The sequence below is a fragment of the Chelonoidis abingdonii genome, chromosome 19 (assembly GCF_003597395.2).
Source record: "Chelonoidis abingdonii isolate Lonesome George chromosome 19, CheloAbing_2.0, whole genome shotgun sequence".
NCBI classification, from domain to species: domain Eukaryota; kingdom Metazoa; phylum Chordata; order Testudines; family Testudinidae; genus Chelonoidis; species Chelonoidis abingdonii.
The window spans coordinates 4,050,219-4,069,448 of record NC_133787.1 but is presented as its reverse complement, the minus strand read 5'-3'; the positions used below and the strand labels follow the sequence as shown (position 1 = coordinate 4,069,448).

The 19,230-nt window shown below is 47.8% G+C and overlaps 1 protein-coding gene across 4 annotated transcripts in view; it reads right to left on the bottom strand.

Moving 5' to 3' along the window:
- The window catches only part of PSKH1 (protein serine kinase H1), a 64,992-nt gene extending 48,268 nt beyond the window's left edge, over positions 1–16,724 (bottom strand). The window contains exons 1-3 of one of the 4 annotated variants that reach the window (XM_032788492.2): positions 16,649–16,701; positions 8,476–8,584; positions 5,935–6,969 (exon numbers count right to left, since the gene is read on the bottom strand). In XM_032788492.2, coding sequence (XP_032644383.1) covers positions 5,935–6,882 — 948 coding nt within the window. In that variant the 5' untranslated portion in view covers positions 6,883–6,969; positions 8,476–8,584; positions 16,649–16,701. Of the gene's footprint in view, positions 1–5,934; positions 6,970–8,475; positions 8,961–16,648 lie in introns of those variants that run through there. The other 3 variants (XM_075073793.1, XM_032788494.2, XM_075073792.1) reach the window with 3 other exon arrangements.
- Positions 16,725–19,230: the final 2,506 nt, after the last annotated feature.

Genomic DNA, 19,230 nt, shown 5'->3' with positions numbered 1-19,230 from the left:
GGCTATTCCCTATCACCTTACCACCTTCCAAGTGTTTGCAGAAGATGGATCTAGACTGTTCTCAGTGGTAGCAGATGACAGAACAAGGAGTAATGGTTTCAAGTTGCAGTGGGGTAGGTTTAGGTTGGATATTAGGAACAACTTTTTCATTAGGAGGGTAGTGAAGCACTGGAATGGGTTACCTAGGGAGTTGGTGGAATCCCCTTCCTTAGACGTTTTTAAGGTCAGGCTTGACAAAGCCTTGGCTGGGATGATTTAGTTGAGGATTGGCCCTGCTTTGAGCAGGGGGTTGGACTAAATGACCTCCTGAGATCCCTTCCAACCCTGATATTCTATTCTATGATTCTATGATTCTAAAAGTACATTTAAGTTGTATTTAAAAAAAATCAAATTTAAATCAGAAAAATCCAATTAAAAAAAAATCATCGATTTTTATCCACCTGACTGGATTGTGGTTAGGATGCAACTCCCTCCTCTCCCCCAAACATCCCTCACCACTGACACCTGTCTTTCCTGCACAGCTCCAGCTATAAACTCCTCGCAAACACCCATACAGATCTCTCTTCAGAGTTCCCCCCTTGGGTAAATGCACCCTCATTTCAGAGTCTCGAAGTCGGAATTGAGAAAAAAACAGTTGCTCCTGTCTAGTCCATCCCTGCATTCTCTGCCTAAGGCAGATTGCTCCCTACAGGACATTCTCAAAAGTTTTGTCCAATCTAATTTAAATACACGAAGCAATGGGTCTCCCGTCCCTCCCCCTGGGAGGCTGTGGCACAGCCCGACAAATCTCACCAGCAGGTTCATTTCTGAGATTTTTCTTCCTTATACTGGGAGAAGAGGAAAAGAAAAGCAATTCTCTAAGAATATCAGGACAGCGGGAGCATTTACCTCCCCACAGAATGCCTGACACTTGGAAAGAATCAAGGAAGCTTTTGAAACCTGCCAGGCTCCTCTTAACATTTAGCCCACTTTCCCTCCACCTAGAAATCATTCCCTTGCACTGTGCAGCACACTGCTACATTAGTGCCAATATACAGCAGCATTAGAGTATTTCTGTAATTCAAGGACAGAGGCTTGTTTAATCTTGTAAATCAGAGCTTTCATTTTCATTGGCTCTACAAGAACAGAAGCCAGCTGGGCAACATATACAGGATACTAACTGAGGCATACCACACTCTTTCACACAGTAAAGGGACATAGCTTTCCAGAACAAACTCCCCCCCAAAATATCACATAGCAATCATGGACTATTCATTCCCCCAACTGTGTCATTCTTGGCAGGGTGGCTCTAGTAATGTGCTTCAAAACTGCCAGGACACTGAGTTAGAGAAAGCATCACAGGCTCTCTAACGACCACAAAAGGTCAAAATCTTGGCTTTAGGTCTCATCTGAAATATGGTACCCCTGAAAGCCCAGTGCCTTCCTCCATTCTGGCAGACTGTTCTTCTAGCAACTCAGAGAGAAGAGTACCACTTACCAATGACACTTCCATCAGCACATCCCTGGAGGTTGCCTATGCAAGTTCTGACCCACCTTGGCAAGATCTGACCAGATCACAGCACCAGGTGATATGGCTGCTGCAGGTCAGTTTAGGGAGATCACAGCTTGACAGGATAAACGGTTATTTTTGGTGCATGGGCCTGTGTACTCACGCTTACACCTTCCAAAGCATCCTCAGGGAGAATGACTTATGTTTCTACAGCACCTTTTATCCTGAAGGAGCCCAAAACATTTTACAATCTGAGCTATACATTAGGAGACTCGCTCCATCCATCACTGAAATGCCAACACCCCCCTCACATTTCTAAAAATGCCAGAACAATTGAGATGATGTGCTGTTTTTCAGATTGTTATTTTACTGTCACTCCACAACTCCCTGCTTCAGAAACTTAGTCATGTGTTAGCACTTGGCTCCTTTCCCACTCAGTCCCTCTTCACAAAGTCATGCTATTAGGAAAGTCTAAGCTGGAAGTATTCAGAAAGGAAGTGGTAATTCAAACAGGGATGTAGGCAGTGAGACTGCCTCCAAATCTGGGTGCCCTCATCCCCCTATAACCATAGCATGAAGAGTGACATAGATTCAAAGACAAAATTCCAAGCTAAGTTTAGAAACCATCAAGTCCTCAGGACCTAAAGTCTAGGGGCTAGATCCATAAAGGTGACTGTGGCTCAGCGCAGCAATATCTGCCAATTATTTTTGTGGACTCCACAGCCCCAAGTTAGGTGCCCTTGCTCCTATGCAATGCCTGGGGAGAATGGCATGCCTAAAACCGGAATTCACAGAAGTCAGGACGCTGAGTGGGGAGACAGATACCTAAGCTAGTCAGTAGGAAATGCCAAGGAGAAGAGGTGGGGCCTCAAAGGGAGCTAGGCACCGAACTCTGGGCTGGAGAGAGGCACCTCTCTCTGCTTGGGATTCATAGCGACGAACCCATTCCTGCGGCACCAAAGCCAGGTTAGCCCTTTTTAAAAGCCAAAGAACAAGGTGACGGTGGTGTTCTCCTCCTAACCAATAGCTAGGGCACTCACCCAGCATGTGGGAGACCTGGGTTCAAATTGCCCCTCTGCCAGATTCAGAACAGAGACTTGAAACCAGGTCTCTTCCTTCCCAGGTGAGTGCCCTAACCCTGGGCTATAAGGTATTGTGGGGTGGGTGTCTCACTCTCACTTGATGAAGCTGTTCCGCTCTGCTGGGCCAGAAAGAGAGAGAATTACTATCACCTACTGCAGGGGTCAGCAACCTGCAGCATGCGTGCCAAAGGCAGCATGCGAGACGATTTCTACTGGCATGCTGCTGCCAGCCAGGGTTTCAGATGCTGGCCCCGCTCAGCCCGCTGCCTGCCAGGGGGAATGGAACCTAGACTGGCTGTGGGCTGAGCGAGACTGGTGGCCGGGACCCTGGCTGGCAGGAACCGGCAGACGGAACCCTAGATCGGCAGTGGGTGAGCAGGACCGGTGGCCAGGACCCTGGCTGGCAGGAACCGGCAGACGAACCCCTAGATCGGCAGTGGGTGAGCAGGGCCGGTGGCCAGGACTCGGCTGGCAGAACCGGCAGACAGAACCCTAGATCGGCAGCGGGCTGAGCAGGGCGGTGGCCAGGACCCTGGCTGGCAGGAACCGCAGACGGAAACCCTAGATCGGCAGCGGTGAGCAGGCAGTGGCCAGGACCTGGCTGCAGAGCCGGCAGACGGAACCCTAGATCGCAGTGGGCTGAGCGGGATGGCAGACTGAACCCCAGACCAGCAGCAGCCCAGACTGCTGGTCTGGGGTTCTGTCCGCCTGCTCCTGCCAGCGGGTCCCAGCCGTGGCCCTGCTCAGCCCGCTGCTGGCCGGGGTTCCGTTCACCCAGACCGGCAGCGCTGAGCGGGCCAGTGTCAGGACCCCGATGGCAGGAGCCAGCGACGGAACCCCAGACGGCAGCGGGCTGAGGGCAGCGACCGCGACCCGGCTGGCAGGAGCCGGCGGGACCCCAGAGCGGCAGCAGGTGAGCCACTGCCGGTCTGGGGTTTCCCCGGTCCTGGCCACCGGTCCGGGGGGCTCTGCATTTTAATTTAATTTTAATGAAGTTTCTTAAACATTTTAAAACCTTGTTTACTTTACATACACGTTTAGTATATATTATAGACTTATAGAAGAAAGACCTTCTAAAAGCGTTAAAATGTATGACTGGCACGTGAAACCTAAATGAGAGTGAATAAATGAAAGGATTTCAGACATGCCACTTCTGAAAGGTTGCCGACCCCTGACCTACTGGCTAGCACACTCTTAGAAGACCAGGTTCCAGTCTCTGCTCCAAGAAATATTTGATAACAAATGGGACAGCTTCAACGAGAGAGATTGAGATGTTCACCCCAGAATGCCCCTGGGATGATCAGGGCCAGATGACCCTTTTGTGGGCCCGGGGCCAAACATATCTATGGGCCCCCATGGAGGCAATGGACCATGTCATGAGGAGGTCAGTCCCCAGAATGAGGGGCCCGCCAGGGGCAATGGGGGTATGCCCAGCACCCCTCCGGCCCCCCCCCCCCACACGTTCACAGTAACCGTGCACATCACCATCCCTGCCCACAGCCCCAACACAACTGCCCAGCACCTCCTCAGAACCCCCACTCCCTAGTGCCCCAACACACATCTTCCCCGCCCCCTCACAGCCCAGCACCTCCCCAGAACCCCCACTGCCCCACAGCCTGCCTCCCGGCTGCACTCACAAACCCTGCTGGGAGGTGACTGTGTCTGCCAGGCTGAGCCAGCAGCGCAGCCAGGGCTGGTCCCGGGCACAGGAATCACTCCTATCTCTCGGAAGTGGCACAATCAGCCAAGCCAGGGCCTGCCCCAGCTGGGCTCTCTCAGGATCCACTTGCATGGAGAGGCCCAGCCAAGCCCACCACACTGCCCACCCGCCCACATACACCTGTCTGAGACTGGCCAGGCTTCTGCACCAGTCCCAAGCGGCTCAGCTCCAGAGAGACACGCGGGGCCCCACAGGTGGGAAGCCTGGCCTTGGGTAACTTCACAGCAGTCTAGTGAGAGCCCAACCAGATCTGTGACAATCCTATAGTCCAGTGGTTAAGGCACTCACCTGAGTGTCAGGAAAGCTGGGTTCAAGTCCCTGCTCTGAATACAGGAGAGTGGGGATTTGAACTGCAGTCTTGCACAGCCTGGGTGAGAGCTCTAATCACTGTGCTACTGGATAAAGACAGCAACATCACCTCTTGCTCCTCAACTGTGTTGTGCGTGCTCTAAAGCAGCTTCTGAGTCCACCTACCAAATCAGTCCCCTCATTGGAGATAGGGGGCAGAATGCCGCATTTGAGGATTCCACAGAGGCTCAGACATAAAGAAGAGGTCCAGCAGCTCAGCAGTGTCAGGACTAAGGGAACTTTGCCTATACTCACCAGCTGAAACTTATGCGCCCAGGGACTTTCGATGCCTCCAGGGTTAGGTGGCAGCTGCGTGGGGTTCTAAGGATTCAAGTTTTGAAACTAAGCACCTAACGTGGCAATTAGGCACCCAAAGGCCTTTGTGGCTCCAACCAGAGGTGACCAGCTGTACAGTGCAACTAAAGACTGCGTGAGAACTCTAGGAATTTCAAGAGTCAAGTCTTTCAAGACAAACATGTAGTTCGTATCGGAAACAAAAAGCAGACAGGTGCATGCTACATGTTGTTTATCCTCTTAAGCCATAGGATGGCGTGTGTAAAAGAAGTGAGGTACCAAATCTAATGGAGCCTAGGACTAAGCCACCCATTAAAAAAGTCTTAACGCAGTTCTAGGACAAAATTGCCAAAGGCTCCTAAATCATTTAGGTGCTTAAGTCCCATTTTCAAAAATGACTGAGGAGACTCTGTTTCAGTGACAGCCAATAGGATTTACGTTCCTAAGTCATTCTTGAAAAGGAACTTCTGCAAATTTTACCCTGGTCTTGTTTCCATCACAAAATAAGAATTCTACTGTCCAAAATTAGCATAACACATTTTGGGTCACACCACCCAAACTCAGATAGTGTCCTAATCAGTTAACGTTCGTCCTGTGCTATCTTGGGGGGATGGGGGGGAGGCTGTTTTGCTTTGTTTTTAAAAAGAACTCACTGTTCCTCAGTGTCCCTGCAGGACAAGAGGGTTTTTAATGGGTCGGGAATGCAGAACTCTGCCAACTCCTAAAAAGAGCCAGCACTGAACTACCTTGTGTAAGATTCCCAGCCTTGAATTCACCTATGGCTAAACCAGAACAGCTCAGACAGTTGTGGCACAGAAATCTGATCTGAACCTGTTAAAGAAGTCACCTTATGCACCACTTATTGAACATGGAAAAAGCAAAAGGAAACCCCTTTTAAGACAGTCACCTTGCACTGCCTATGATCACAGGGCTCCCATCACTGCACTGATGATCCAGACTCTGTCTGGAGTCCCCTTTAGTTCGACCTTTGCCTCACTCACCTCCCCTGAGTAACTGTACTTTCCTTTCAGGATCTGCCGGTACAAGCGGGTTCGGTTGTCATCCTCAAAGGGCATAGTTCCACTCAGGAGGATGTAGGAGATCACACCCAGTGCCCACATGTCCACAGAATTGGTGTAGGGTTTCCTGACCAGGATTTCTGGAGCAATATACTCTGGTGTCCCACAGGTGGTTTTCATCAGGCAGTCATCTCCCTTCTTCCGAGCACTGGCTAGCCCAAAGTCTGTGATCATGATTTTAGAATCTGTTCCAGGATGGTAATAGAGCAAATTCTCTGGTTTTAAGTCCCGGTGCGTGATGCCCAGTGTATGCAAGTACTTTACCCCATCCAACACCATCTGCAGCACTCGGGTAGCATCTCTCTCAGTAAAGGAGCCTTTGGCAATGATTCTATCAAACAGTTCCCCTCCAGTGGCCAACTCCATCACCATGTAGACTCGCTCCTGTGTCTCAAACACCTCAATGAGCTGGATGATGTTTGTGTGCCGGACCCGTCGCAACACACATAGCTCTGATTCGCACACTTCCCTCCCTTCCCGATACTTGGTCTCTATCATCTTGATTGCATATGGCTGCTTGGAAGCCTTATGTTCCACCCGCACAACACGACTAAAGCTGCCTCGGCCAATCAGGGCTTTGATGTCATACTTCGCAGTCACCCTGGGGTCAAATTTGGCACGGTACTTAGCCACTTTGTTCTTGCGGGGCTCAGGCTGCTCCATGTAGTTAGGTGGGTGGCCACTGGAATAGGGGTTGGTGTGACGAGGGGGCGAGGGGGAGCCGGCTTTGATAGCAGCTCCACCATCATCCTTGATGAAGTGCTTGTACATGTCATTTTTATGACCAGTGTAAGGCTCAACCTTTTTAACCAGATCTAACTGAATGTCCGTGGGGGGCTCGGGAAGCACTTTGCTTGTCCCACAGCCCATCACTGAATGGTGCTAATCACCCATCAAGGCATTCTCCCAGGGCGACATCAGCAGCAACCACATCTGGGACAACTCCCACATTCGAACCTTTCAAAAAACAGAGAGAAGACAGCTAAGAAGTAGGAATTAGAGTAATGAAGATTTATGACATCAAACATCATGGAAGCTCAAGACACAGCTGTAGACGAAGGATACAGCCACACTAGTAAATGAGGTAGGTCTTACGATGCATTAGCTAACATGGTAAAATCACTGTGCGCATAAGGCAGTTACACATTAAACACATAAGCAGGCCAAAGTAAGCCCTAGAGGAGACCACAACTGGGGTCAGAGTTAGTTAGTACATTTCCCAGCATTATGGTAGGCCTGAGCGGAGTATACCTTATAGGACAGTATCCTCTCAGAGGAGGCAAGGTGGGTGAGGTAATATCTTTCATTGCACCAAAATGAATTGGTGAAAGAGAGATGCTTTCCAGCTATACACAGCTCTTCTTCGGACCTGAAGAATAAAAGATATCACCTCATCCACCTGGTCTCTCTAATATCCTGGGACTAACATGGCTACACTGCAAACAACAGTGGAAGGTAGCCTCTCTTGTCCAGCTTAGGCTTTTGTAAGGCACCCATCAACCTACTTTCTGGATATTATTTGTAACCTCAAATCTCTGATTACAGGAATGCCATAGTCTCCCTTGGAAGCTCTCTCTCACTGAACTCTTCCTAAACTTTTTCCTCATATTTAACTGGGAAAATGTATCTTAAGTCTGTTACTTTTCATTCCATCCTCACTGACTAGTTATAGCTGATACCTGTCCTCTTATAATATCACTCTACCAGTAGGTCATTGCCTCTATGCAGTTATCTTTTCTCCATGCCAAGATCCCTTGAACATTCCCAAAAGCTCTTATTTTCCAAATCTTTGATCACTTTAGCTGGTCTCCTCTGATATGCTTGGGTTTTTTTTAAAAAAAATTGCTGCCCAGATATGAATACAGCCCTCCAGCTAAGGCACGAGCATCGTTATATGACGTGGAAGAAATCCCATGCTTGTTTCAGATGTGATATTCTATGAAAGTAAATGTGGTTCAACAATTACCTACTCTCGGCTACAACTGCCCAGCCATTATCTTCTATTCTATAACAGCACATTTGATTATTCCTTCTGTACCTCCACTGTCTTCTTCCCTTGACAGAATCGCCTGGGATTCATTTCAGCCCACTTCACTCATTTACCCAGGCCGATGTAGTCTGTTTCTGTCCTCCCAGGTATTGGTGATCCCTTTCAGCTTAAAGGATGGTAAGTACATTGACTGCTTCAACCTCCAAGGCTTCAACTAACATACTGAACAGTACCAGACCTAGAATGACCCCTGTGGAAAACCCATGATACCTCCTCCTAATGTATCACTGACCTATTCATCATTACTCCGTGCTCTGATTTTTAAGCACTTGTGTAGCCATTTTAGAAGATAGAGTCAATGAGAAATGTTTTCTGTGGAGCACTTTGTACTATTCACTTTTGTCACTAGTCTCTCATATGGTGTCTCAATAACAAATGCTGATGAGATGTTGTGCGTAGGATTCCAGCCTCACCTGTACCCAACTGGCGCAATGAGTTGCTGTTCAACAGGTACATCCTCTATGGTGCAGGACCATTTACAAAATGATTTAGGTCTTTTACACACACACAAAAATCACTTCCCTGTGTAGTAAACACACACACAAGAACATGGATCAACTGGGAAAGAGACAAGGGTGTTGCCTTGTATTAGATTTTTGACTGGTTCATTCAGGGGAAGGGAATTCTGAATAGGTTTCCTGCAAATATGGAAGATGATGTTTCCATGTACTTAACCAGAGCTTAACACAATTACATTGCACATTGCCTGTGCAGAGTAGACAAAAGTGTGCAGTCTTATCATGCTGGGAACTATGAATCTGTGAATGTGGCTACGTAGATGAGCCCTTAAAAAGCTGATCTGAAAACAAGAACAAAATGAGTTTGTACCGTTTTGTGATGTACAGAGAAGGCCTAAAAGATCTCCATCCTCATGTCAAAAATATATATCTCCTGCTTCTTTTTTTACTTCAGAAATATCGAGTCTTCTCTTCTCTGTGTTTATTGGAGAACTCCTTGATGGGCCCAGAGGAGTGGACAGGGTGCTTTCTCAGCCTTCCTTCTAATATAGTGGCTCTCAATCTTTCCAGAATACTGTACCCCTTTCAGGAGTCTGATTTGTCTTGCATACTCTGAAGTTTCACCTCACTTAAAAACACTTGCTTACAAAATCAGACATAAAAATACAAAAGTGTCACAGCACATTATTACTGAAAAAATGCTGGCTTGCTCCTTTTTACCACAGGATTATAAAATATATCAACTGGAATATAAATATTGTACTTACATTTCAGTGTATCGTATATAGAGCAGTATAAACAAGTCGTCGTCTGTATGAAATTTTAGTTTGTACTGACTTCACTAGTGCTTTTTATGTAGCCTGTTGTAAAACTTGGCAAACATCTAGATGAGTTTGATGTATGCCCAGAAGACCTCTCTGTACCCCCAGGGGTATACGAAATGCCTGGTTGAGAACCACTGTTCTAACAGTTAGCAAGTTAGTAATTGGAGTCAAACCGGTGTTTGTATAAAAAGTTTTAAAATCTATTCCCTGCTCAATCAAGAGTGTGATGTCATAATTCTACTAAGAGGATAGTACTCCCATCCTCTGCAGATTCTTCCAGGTACAAGTGTAGACAAGACTTGAATCTCTAAGGTAAAGTGTAAGCACGAAAAAGAAAAACAACAACAACTCTTTCAGGCTTCCCCCCCCTCCCCCATCATTAAAAAAAAAAAAAAATACCCATGTTTCCCCCTTTGCAAATTACCTTTAAAGGTGACCTGAAAGGCCTTTGGAAAAAAAGATACAAGATCATAGTTACGTAGACATAAGTATATAATAATTACATGCTAAAACAAAGCCTAAGAGCTAGCTCTCTAACTGCTTCTGCATTTGCCCTAACAACGAGGAGTCCTTGTGGCACCTTAGAGACTAACACATTTATTTGGGCATAAGCTTTTGTGGGCTACAGCCCACTTCATCAGATGCATGAAGTGAAAAATAGAGTAAGTAGTACATATATTACAGTGCATGAAAAGATGGGAGTTGCCTTACCAAGCGGGGGGGTCAGTGCTAACGAGGCCAATTCAATCAAGGTGGAAGTGGCCTATTCTCAACAGTTGACTAGAACGAGTGAGTATCAACAGAGAGAAAATTACTTTTTGTAGTGACCCAGCATTTGCCCTGTTGCTGTTCGGATCAGCAGATGCATAGCAGGGAGAGCAGGAAAATTCTCTGGTTTAAGAGCTCACAAAGGCAGCCGCTCTTACAGAGGAAACAGAGAATCCCGAACATAAGTCTTGACAGGTAGGCAAAGGAAGAACCAATTTCAAATGAAATCCATAACTATGTATAAGTTTATGTCTACACATTGATCCTGCGCCAAATAGGGGAACAGATTTACCGTTAAATAAATCTGCTTACAGAGTTCCATTCAAAGCAATTGCTATACATATGGCTTTCAAGTTTGTTGCAAACTAAAATGAAGCATTCACTTTATCAGACCCGTCTTTCCCTTTTACCCTACCTCCGAGTCTGGTTTAAGATTAATGGTTTGATGTAGCATATTGACATTTTCGGAAGCAGGCAGATATTTCTGCTGCCCTGTCGCTAACAGCATGGGAGACATTAGGCTGTGTATGGCTTCTACTGCTATTCACTTAAAATCACATTTAAAAAGTCCTTTCTGCATTCAAATGAAGAGTCACTGGCTCAGACCACCACTGGAATCACTTCCGAGAAGAAAAGCAAACTTCCCTCTGCCAACATACCCCTGCAGCCAGCGGTCCCAGCTCAGTGAATGAACACTGACAAACGGACATAACAGGGCTCAAGAAATTAACCAGCTTTAACATCTCCAGAGGCTAGGCTTCACACTGTGGTCACAAGTTAGGCAATCCCCCATCCCAACCCCAATTTGCACAGCACAGAACTACTGCATAATTTGGCAGTTTCTGATCTACAGAAATACCGGACTGCAATAGCTACAGTTTAGGGTTAAAGGGGACTGGCCGAGTTGCATATGGGAAGCCCAAAACTGGAACTGTAGGGTGTGATACAGGCCACTTCTGAGGCGCACTGACAGAGCTGTGGGGCAAAGAGGAGGGTAGGACTAGAAAAAGTAGTAACCATTGCAGCTCAGGACTGTGGTACATGAGTAACCCCATGGGATGGAAAATCAGGACTGAGACGCAGTAGCAGAGCTTTGAGAGAATCTTGCACAGCCCAAGGCCAACCACGACTGTCAGCCATTCATTTTCAGGAGCACTAATTTCACCAACTAAATTAAAATAAAGTGAGAAGTAACCTTTGCTCCTCAAAGCATCAGATCCCAGGAAGGCTCATCATAAATAGCAGAGCAGGACACACTAGAGTTTGAAGACATAAACTGTGCATGGAGGGGAGATTAGTGAATAAACTCTCATTCAAACCTCATCTCTGCTACAGTGCCAGTCTGCAAGGGTCACCCAGCCCTACAGAGGAGAGACAGTGCTGTGGAAAATGGGTTTTAAAAAGTATTTTAAGTGCTACTCCAAACACCTGGTGGAAGACTATTACGCTGGAACAGTCTTTAAGATCAGCAGTTAAGATGGATTGGGGATGCAGGGGGACATTCAGCCACTCTCTCTTTCTCTCTCTCTCTCTCTCTACCCCAGGAAATCCCATGGCAGGTTTTAATACTTACTAATTCCAATAGTCAAGATCTAGTGATCAGAGGTGTTTTATTTTGCGTTCTTAAGAACCAAACATCACTTTTGCCTTTTCACAGGAGCATGGGAAAGTTTTAGTTGCAGTGAAGTGGAACTCGTTCCATTCATTGTGTTGGAACAGAAACTGCTTCCATACCCAGGGGAATGCAGCTTTCACTCCCCATACTGTAGCCTAATACACCAGTGAAATCTGCTGCACTTCAGCAAGATTTTACGGCATTTGCAGATTAAAACAAGATGACTGGCTAGGAGTTGGAGATGCTGCCTACACACATTTTGGCAATTAGCCTGATGGTTTAAAATTACTACGCTGTCTCAAAGTCTGGTGGTGGCATGCCTGAGCATGCACAGGGGACTATTCTGTTCACCTCTGTGCCTGATCACACCTCCTACCACCACCCACTGGAACCTCTAGCCAATTATGGAGCACAGCTGGCATGAATTGGAGCCCCAATTAGTCCTCACTCAGAAGGGGATTATGGGTAGAAAGAGGAACATTTTTAAGAGAGACACAAGGAAGCAGTTTAGGTCCAACATTCAGTTTGGAAAAAGAAACCAAAGGTTTAGAAAAAATCTAATGTTAAGAGACTTATTAAAATATCAGTGAAAAAAACATCTTCTATCTAACCTTTCCCTGGCAATATTTGAATGTCAGCTACACAGGCCATGCCCTAGGCACAAGAACTAGAAAGGGAAACCAGCTACAGAAAAAGCGAAAATGACCTCCTGAGTTTCAATGGTCATTCTGAGTGAAGTGTCCAAAAGTAAACAAATAGCCTAATCCAATGTTCAACCTGAAAGAATATTAAATAATCTCAGATATTACTAGTAAGATGGGGTGGATTTTTTAAAATATCGTCAGGCCAAAGTGCCTTTAGAGCACGTGAAGAACAGCCAGGGGCATTAAAACGCATTAGATGCACATTTCAATGTGAAAGCAGCAGAGTCCTGTGGCACCTTATAGACTAACAGACGTATTGGAGCATGAGCTTTTGTGGGTGAATACCCACTTTGTCGTATTCACCCACGAAAGCTCATGCTCCAATACATCTGTTAGTCTATTAGGTGCCACAGGACTCTTTGCTGCTTTTACAGATCCAGACTAACACGGCTACCCCTCTGATACATTTCAATGTGACAGTCCAATCCAGAGAAATTCTGTGAACAGTCCAGAACAGAGAAGGACTATATCCCTGCTCTAGTCAGAATTATTAGTCTAAGCCCACGCTCCACTGCTTGTGTGCCATAGTCTGCATGGAAATGGTGCTGTGGAATATTATATTATTGAATACAGAGCCGAGCAAGAAGAAACTGTTGCATTTGGAGTGCCTTGAGCAGGAAACACATATTCAGCCTAGCCACATAGTTTGGGCGGTAGCTGCATGTTTTAGCCACAGTTGTAATTAGCATGAGCTGGTATTAGTTTAATGCTGTAAAAGCTAGCAACTGCTTTCCTCAGACTAGCAGCCCCATTAAGATCATGTGGGGTAACTGTCAAACGTACTGAGGACTCATCACTTCCATTGATTCACTAAGTGTTCTCAACATCCCCAAAGCCAACCCCTACTGATTAATAATTTATTTGGGGGTGCCCTAGAAGATAAACGCTGAGATAGCTGAGTAACCACACTGAGGCTATACTGATAGGCTTTCAATCACACAAATGAAATCAGAGATCTTGAAACAGAGTAAAGCAATTTAAATTCACACACACTTTTTCAGTGATACACTAATATCAAAGTTTGAAATATCAGGTCTTTAATGCCTACAAACACTAACACAGCAAAGGATCATCCTTTCATCATACAAGTTCATCTGCAAGGCCAGGTGCTGTTGATCAGGTGTGATGAGGAACACATCTGCAGAAATCTCTCACTTGTGGAAAATCCCACTAGAAGTATAATCTCAGTATAATCTTTGCTGCACAGGTATATGGTGCTTTTTGAAGTAAGCCACACTCCAGCCTCAAAATGCATCAACCTAAGGTAGACAAGACCCAAAATATACAAGACTTAGGCTAAATCCACATGCCTGGGACATCTCACTAAATCTCATGCAACCTGAAAACACAGGAGTAAAACAAGTGCTGTTCACATACCTGTCACTGTCTCTTTTTTCCACTGCAAAAGTGCTTCTATGCTCTGCCCTCCCTTGCCCTCTATCTGTGGCTTCCCAGTGGGCAAAGTTCAGCTTCCATGCTAGTATCTGAAGTTGTGCAGCATGTGCTGGAAGTGGGGATGTCAGAGACAGCTCCTGGTCTTGACAAGTTGCCCTGCTTGTTTGGCATGTGTGTTAATGGCCCTAGAGACCATTGGTTATAAATGTCCATACACTGGAGTGTGGTGTTGCTAGGATAGGAAGCTTGCTTAGCAGGGCCGCCCAGAGGGGAGGGCAAATGGGGCAATTTGCCCCGGGCCCCACAGGAGCCCCCACAATAGTTTTTCCGGGGCCCTGGAGCGGGGTCTTCTCTTGCTCTGAGGACCCCGGAAAAGTCTCGTGGGGCCAGGGCTCCCGGAGCTACTTCTGCTCCGGATCTTCAGTGGCAAATCGGTGGCGGGGGGTCCTTCCACTCTGGGACCCGCCGCCAAAGTGCCCCGAAGACCCACAGCAGGGGCGTCCTTCCGCCCCGGGACCCACCACCGAAGTGCTGGGTCTTCAGCTGACCAAATAATGCTATATAGGACTCTGTGTAGGGCTTAGAAAATATATCAGATATTAGCTAAAAGCAGACAAGAAAGATAAAGGTTTCTGCCAGCAAAGTTCATGGACCATGGCCCTTGTGCTGGTAAGGGAAATCAAAGACCATTCAGGTTAGGTTGGCTTTAAGTTTTTTGCAACTTTGTCAGGGGAGTCAGATTCCAAACTAACTAAACAGACTCAGCTGTTTAAAGCCAGAGGGGACAACTATGATAATCTATCCTGACTTCTCATCTAACAAGGGTTGTGCAATTTCACCCAGTAATTCCTGCAGTTGAGGAAATCATTCATCCCTTCTATGTAAGTGAACGCTAATGAGATGAGTAACCTGTGGTTAACTATAGTATTATCTTTTAAAGAAAATCCCGTCTTGATTTAAAGAATTCAAGTAATGATGAATTTAACATTTCCCTTGGGAAGCCACTCCAGTGATTTGTTATTCTGACCGTTAAGACGTTGCATCTTTCTTCCACTTTGATTTTTTCCTCTAACATCAGCTTCTAGCCATCAGATTTTGTTATGCCAGTGTCTGTTAGATTAAAGGGCCCCCAACATCAGAGCTTCTCCTTGTGTCAGTACGTATATTGATCGAGTTGCCTCTGAGCACCCTAGGTTACTGAAGATTCAATCTATATAAGGCTCTCATTATAAGGTGGGTTTTCCAGACCTCATAAATTTTTATGACTGTTCTCTGAACAGACCATTCCAGCTTTTCAATATCGTTTTCAAGTATGGACACTAGAACTGAGCACAGTATGCAATATAAAAAGGTAATTGCACCACCCATCCTCATTGCTACTGCCCTGTTTGTACCAAAGGCTAGTGTTTACTCCTTTTACCATAGCATCACACTGGGAGCTCACATTAAGTTACTTATCTCCAGCAATATCCCAAATCCTTTCCAGAGTCATTGCATTCCAGAAAATTATTCCCTTTCCTGTAAGTACGGCCTCCATACTTTGTTCCTAAGTGTATTACCGTGCATTTAGCTGTATTAAAATATATTTGATTGCATTTAATGTATTTCTTTATGACTGCTGGGTCCTTGTCATTATGTGCCACCCCACCAGTCTTTGTATCATTTGCATAATTCATCAGTATGGTTTTATTTTCTTTTATACTGAACTGCGTTGGGTCAAGAACCATTGAACTAAGAGATTGCTGTGTTAGCCTGCACTGCTTCTGTGTTTATTTTAAATTCCCCCATACTAGGATATGTCTGTGTTTGCTTTCTGTATCAGGACTAACTGAACATGAGTGATTATTAAAAAAATACTTTAAAAACAAAGTCTAGGGGGTTCTTTCATATGCCGAAAGAGAAGGAACTTCTTAAAAATGTTCAGAGAATGCTGATGGAAGGAGGTTGTGCCTAAGCCAAATGAAAGACGACACTTGCAGAAGCACATAGTTAAAGTATTTCATTTTGATACAGCGACTCCCAAACACTGATTGTTGCTATATCTGGATTTGCAACTCTCCCACTGACATCCTGTTTCCCTTCCCGCCCCTCTCTCCATCTACCGCACTATGTAAAAACAGACCCACTGCCCAAACATCCATTAGAGAAAGACAGTAAGAACTGACTTATACGTCATTTCTACCCCACACAAATCACGAATCTTTGGGACCTGGGGACAACCCTCCCAAATAAACAGGAACAAAATGAGATTCTTCCGCTGTTTTCTCTGTCAACCTGTCAGTTACAAGTTTTTTATCCCTGCTACCCACCTGCTGTTAGTGCACCGGTTGGGAGATCTAACTACAGTACTTATCAGATGGGCCGAATCAAGGACAATGCTCCGGCTCTCCCCTGCTGCATTGCTACCATCTAGGCTCCTGCCGGCTCGCATCACCCAGGGCACGGCGGGGCCCCACCCCAGCAGGTTTTGCAGGGTGTTTGTCCCCGGGCTCCTGCCCAGGGCACTCCCAGGGAAACCCTTCCGGGAAGGCAGCCACAGAGGGGCCTTCTGCCTCCCAGCCCTAAGCTCAGGAGCCTGCCGTCCGGAGGGCCTCGGAGGCGCTTTCCTTGCCGTGGCCCTGGGCGGACCCCGGAGCTCCGGCCGGGGGGGGCGAGGCTGACAGGCCGGGCGGGGGGGGGGGCGGGGGGGGGGGGGGGGGGGCCTGGCGCGGCCCCGCCGCTGAGGGGCGACACGGCAGAGCGCGGGCCCGCGCGCTCCTGAGGCAGGTGGATGCGAGGCCCGAGGAGGCGGCCCCTGGCGGCCGGGCGGGCCCCGCACTCACCTCAGCCCACGGCGGCTGCGGTTCCCGGCCCAAGCAGGGGGCTACGGCCCGCCGCCCGCGTCATCGCGACGTCACCACTGCGCGCCGGGGACGCCCACGGGGCGGGCCTGCTGCCGCGGCCTGCGATTGGCAGACGGCCGGGCCCCGGGGTTCTGGGGCAAGGTCAGAGGTTAGCCTGGCTGCCATGGGAACCGCCGACGGGAAGAACTGGCACCACTCGGTGTCCCCGGTCCTTCGCAGCGCTGTGCCAGCCCGGCCTGGCCCCAGGAGCGAGCCGGTCCTCCCCCGGCGGGTTCCGGGCGATGCGCGGGGCCGGATTGCGGGGCGCTGCTGTTCCCGCGTGCAGGGGCCGAGCCTGGACCCCGCCCCGAGACCCCCCATCCGCCTGACTCCCCCCACGCCAGGCCCGACAGCCCGAGCCGCCCCAGCCCAAATCTGCCCTCGAAGCCCCCCCCAGACCGCGCCGGAGTCCTGACACGCCCCAGCCTGACTCGACCCCCCCCCCCACAACGGCCCAATTCCTCCCTGAGCCGCCACCCCCCGGCCTGACCTGCCCCAACACCTGACACACACACACACCTGGCCTGGCTCACCCACCCCTGCACCAGAGCCCCGTGAGTCTTGGCCAGCCCCCACCCCTGAGCCTTGACCGTTACCCGCCAGCCATACCTCTCCTCCCTTCCCCACCAGCCCTCACGCAGACCACCTCCCGGCGTGATTCTTCCCTCCAAACCTGACACAGCCCTGTCCCCAACCCTTAAATCCTGACACCACACACACCCCCCTCCCCATCCCCTCCACACAACCTTAAACACCCCCCACCCCACATTTTAAAAGACAGCTATTAAGACAATGCCAGTACATACATTTGTGGTAAACAAATAAAAAAGGAAGCTGTGGTGTTAACTGTGATGTTTTTAAAAGAATGGAGTCTCCAGTTCAGGGGCTGACAGTTTGAGGAGGCAGCTGGTTTTAGGTTAGATTGATCTGAGTTAAGATGCACTGTCAGTATGTATCTAATAAAGACGCTTGTTGTTAGCAGCCCTGAATTAAGACTGGTGGATAACTTGAATATAAACCAACACAGACCATATTCAGCAACTCAGCTACATACCAGACGCCTTGGTTAGGGCTCTGTCCAACTCCCTTTGTGGTCTGTGCACATTGGCTTAGCCCCTTCCTGAGTCAGTGAGACCAGGGAGAGTTTGGGCAAGAAAATAAATGAACTCCAAGGAAGACCTTCAAAGCCTGGCTGATAATTGTTGTTTGTTTATTTATTAGCTTTATCGCTGCCCATCATGGTCATCTCTAGGTGCCAGTATGTAAAAGGGGATAGCCTCAGTGCCTTGTAGGAGAGGAGCCAGATTCTCTCTTCCCTGGGATTTAAACCACACACTTCTCAGAAGATCCAGTGTGGTGGCTCCTTATTGTATGATTTATATTGTGGTTGTGCTCAGAGGCTGAGACCTCATTGTGTTAACCATGATACAGATGCCCTGGAAGACAGTCATTGCCCTGAAGACTCTCCGGAAAGAACATCGTCAGGGTTCTGCAGCTCATTGCCAGAAAGCCTGCTGGAAGAGAGGAGTCATGCAAAGTGCCCAAGTCTCAGATCCACGGGGCCAGTGATACATCCCAGCTATTGAACAGTGTCTTTGAAGAATCCCTTCAGTGTGCCAGACCCCCAAAGGGTCTTGCTGTTCTGTCAGAGTAGACCACACAGCTTCACCGCTCCCCTAGACTGAGCTGTTGGGGTCCAGCACTGAGCTCTGCCCAGCAAATATAGATGCCTGGTAGACACTTGTATGCTCTTCGGGGACTAATGCACCCCAGTCAGTATTTGCAGTGAAACCTTAAATAGCCTTTTCAGAACAGAGCAGGGTTTATTAGGTGGAACACAGCGTTGGAAATTGTGAGGTTAGCACAGAGAAATAGAAGTCAAAGCATCGTCCATTCTAGTCAAGCCTCAATTCAGCTTTCTCCAGAAGCCACCTCTTTATTCCCTGCTGGAGGGGTCTGTGCTTTGTTCTCCCAGTCTGGGCCATGCTGAGGTCAACCATCCCCCTCTTTCACCGTAGCTTCCTGATGTTAAGTCTCAGTTCGTGAGTCATTGGAGCTTGCATTGTGTCTCTGGACCCATAGTTGATCTGAGTCAGTTTCAGCCAGTTGCTGAAGGACTATGTCACATCCCTGTCTGGGTGGAATGAACAGACACACCTATGTCTCAGTCTGCCCTGAGAGCAAACAATCCTTTTCCCCCCATTGGGTAGCAATGTAACATAATGGGGGGAAACTGAGGCACACATAGGATTCATAAAAATATTCCCACTTTGTCGCATCTCTTCCTTCTGCAAGACTGAACTCCACAGGTCACTTTAACCAGTGACCAGGGGAAGTTCAAACCCACACATGCTATCCATAGCTGCCAGAAGATATTTCTCATCCTGGTAGCTATCCTACCAGGCACTTCCAAGATTCGTACAGCACAGTTTCTAATTAACCAAATTTATAGTTTCCAGTATCCCGTTCAGAGCAGTTTCACATCCTCGCTTAGGTCTGGTCTGTGAGGTGATACTAGCAGG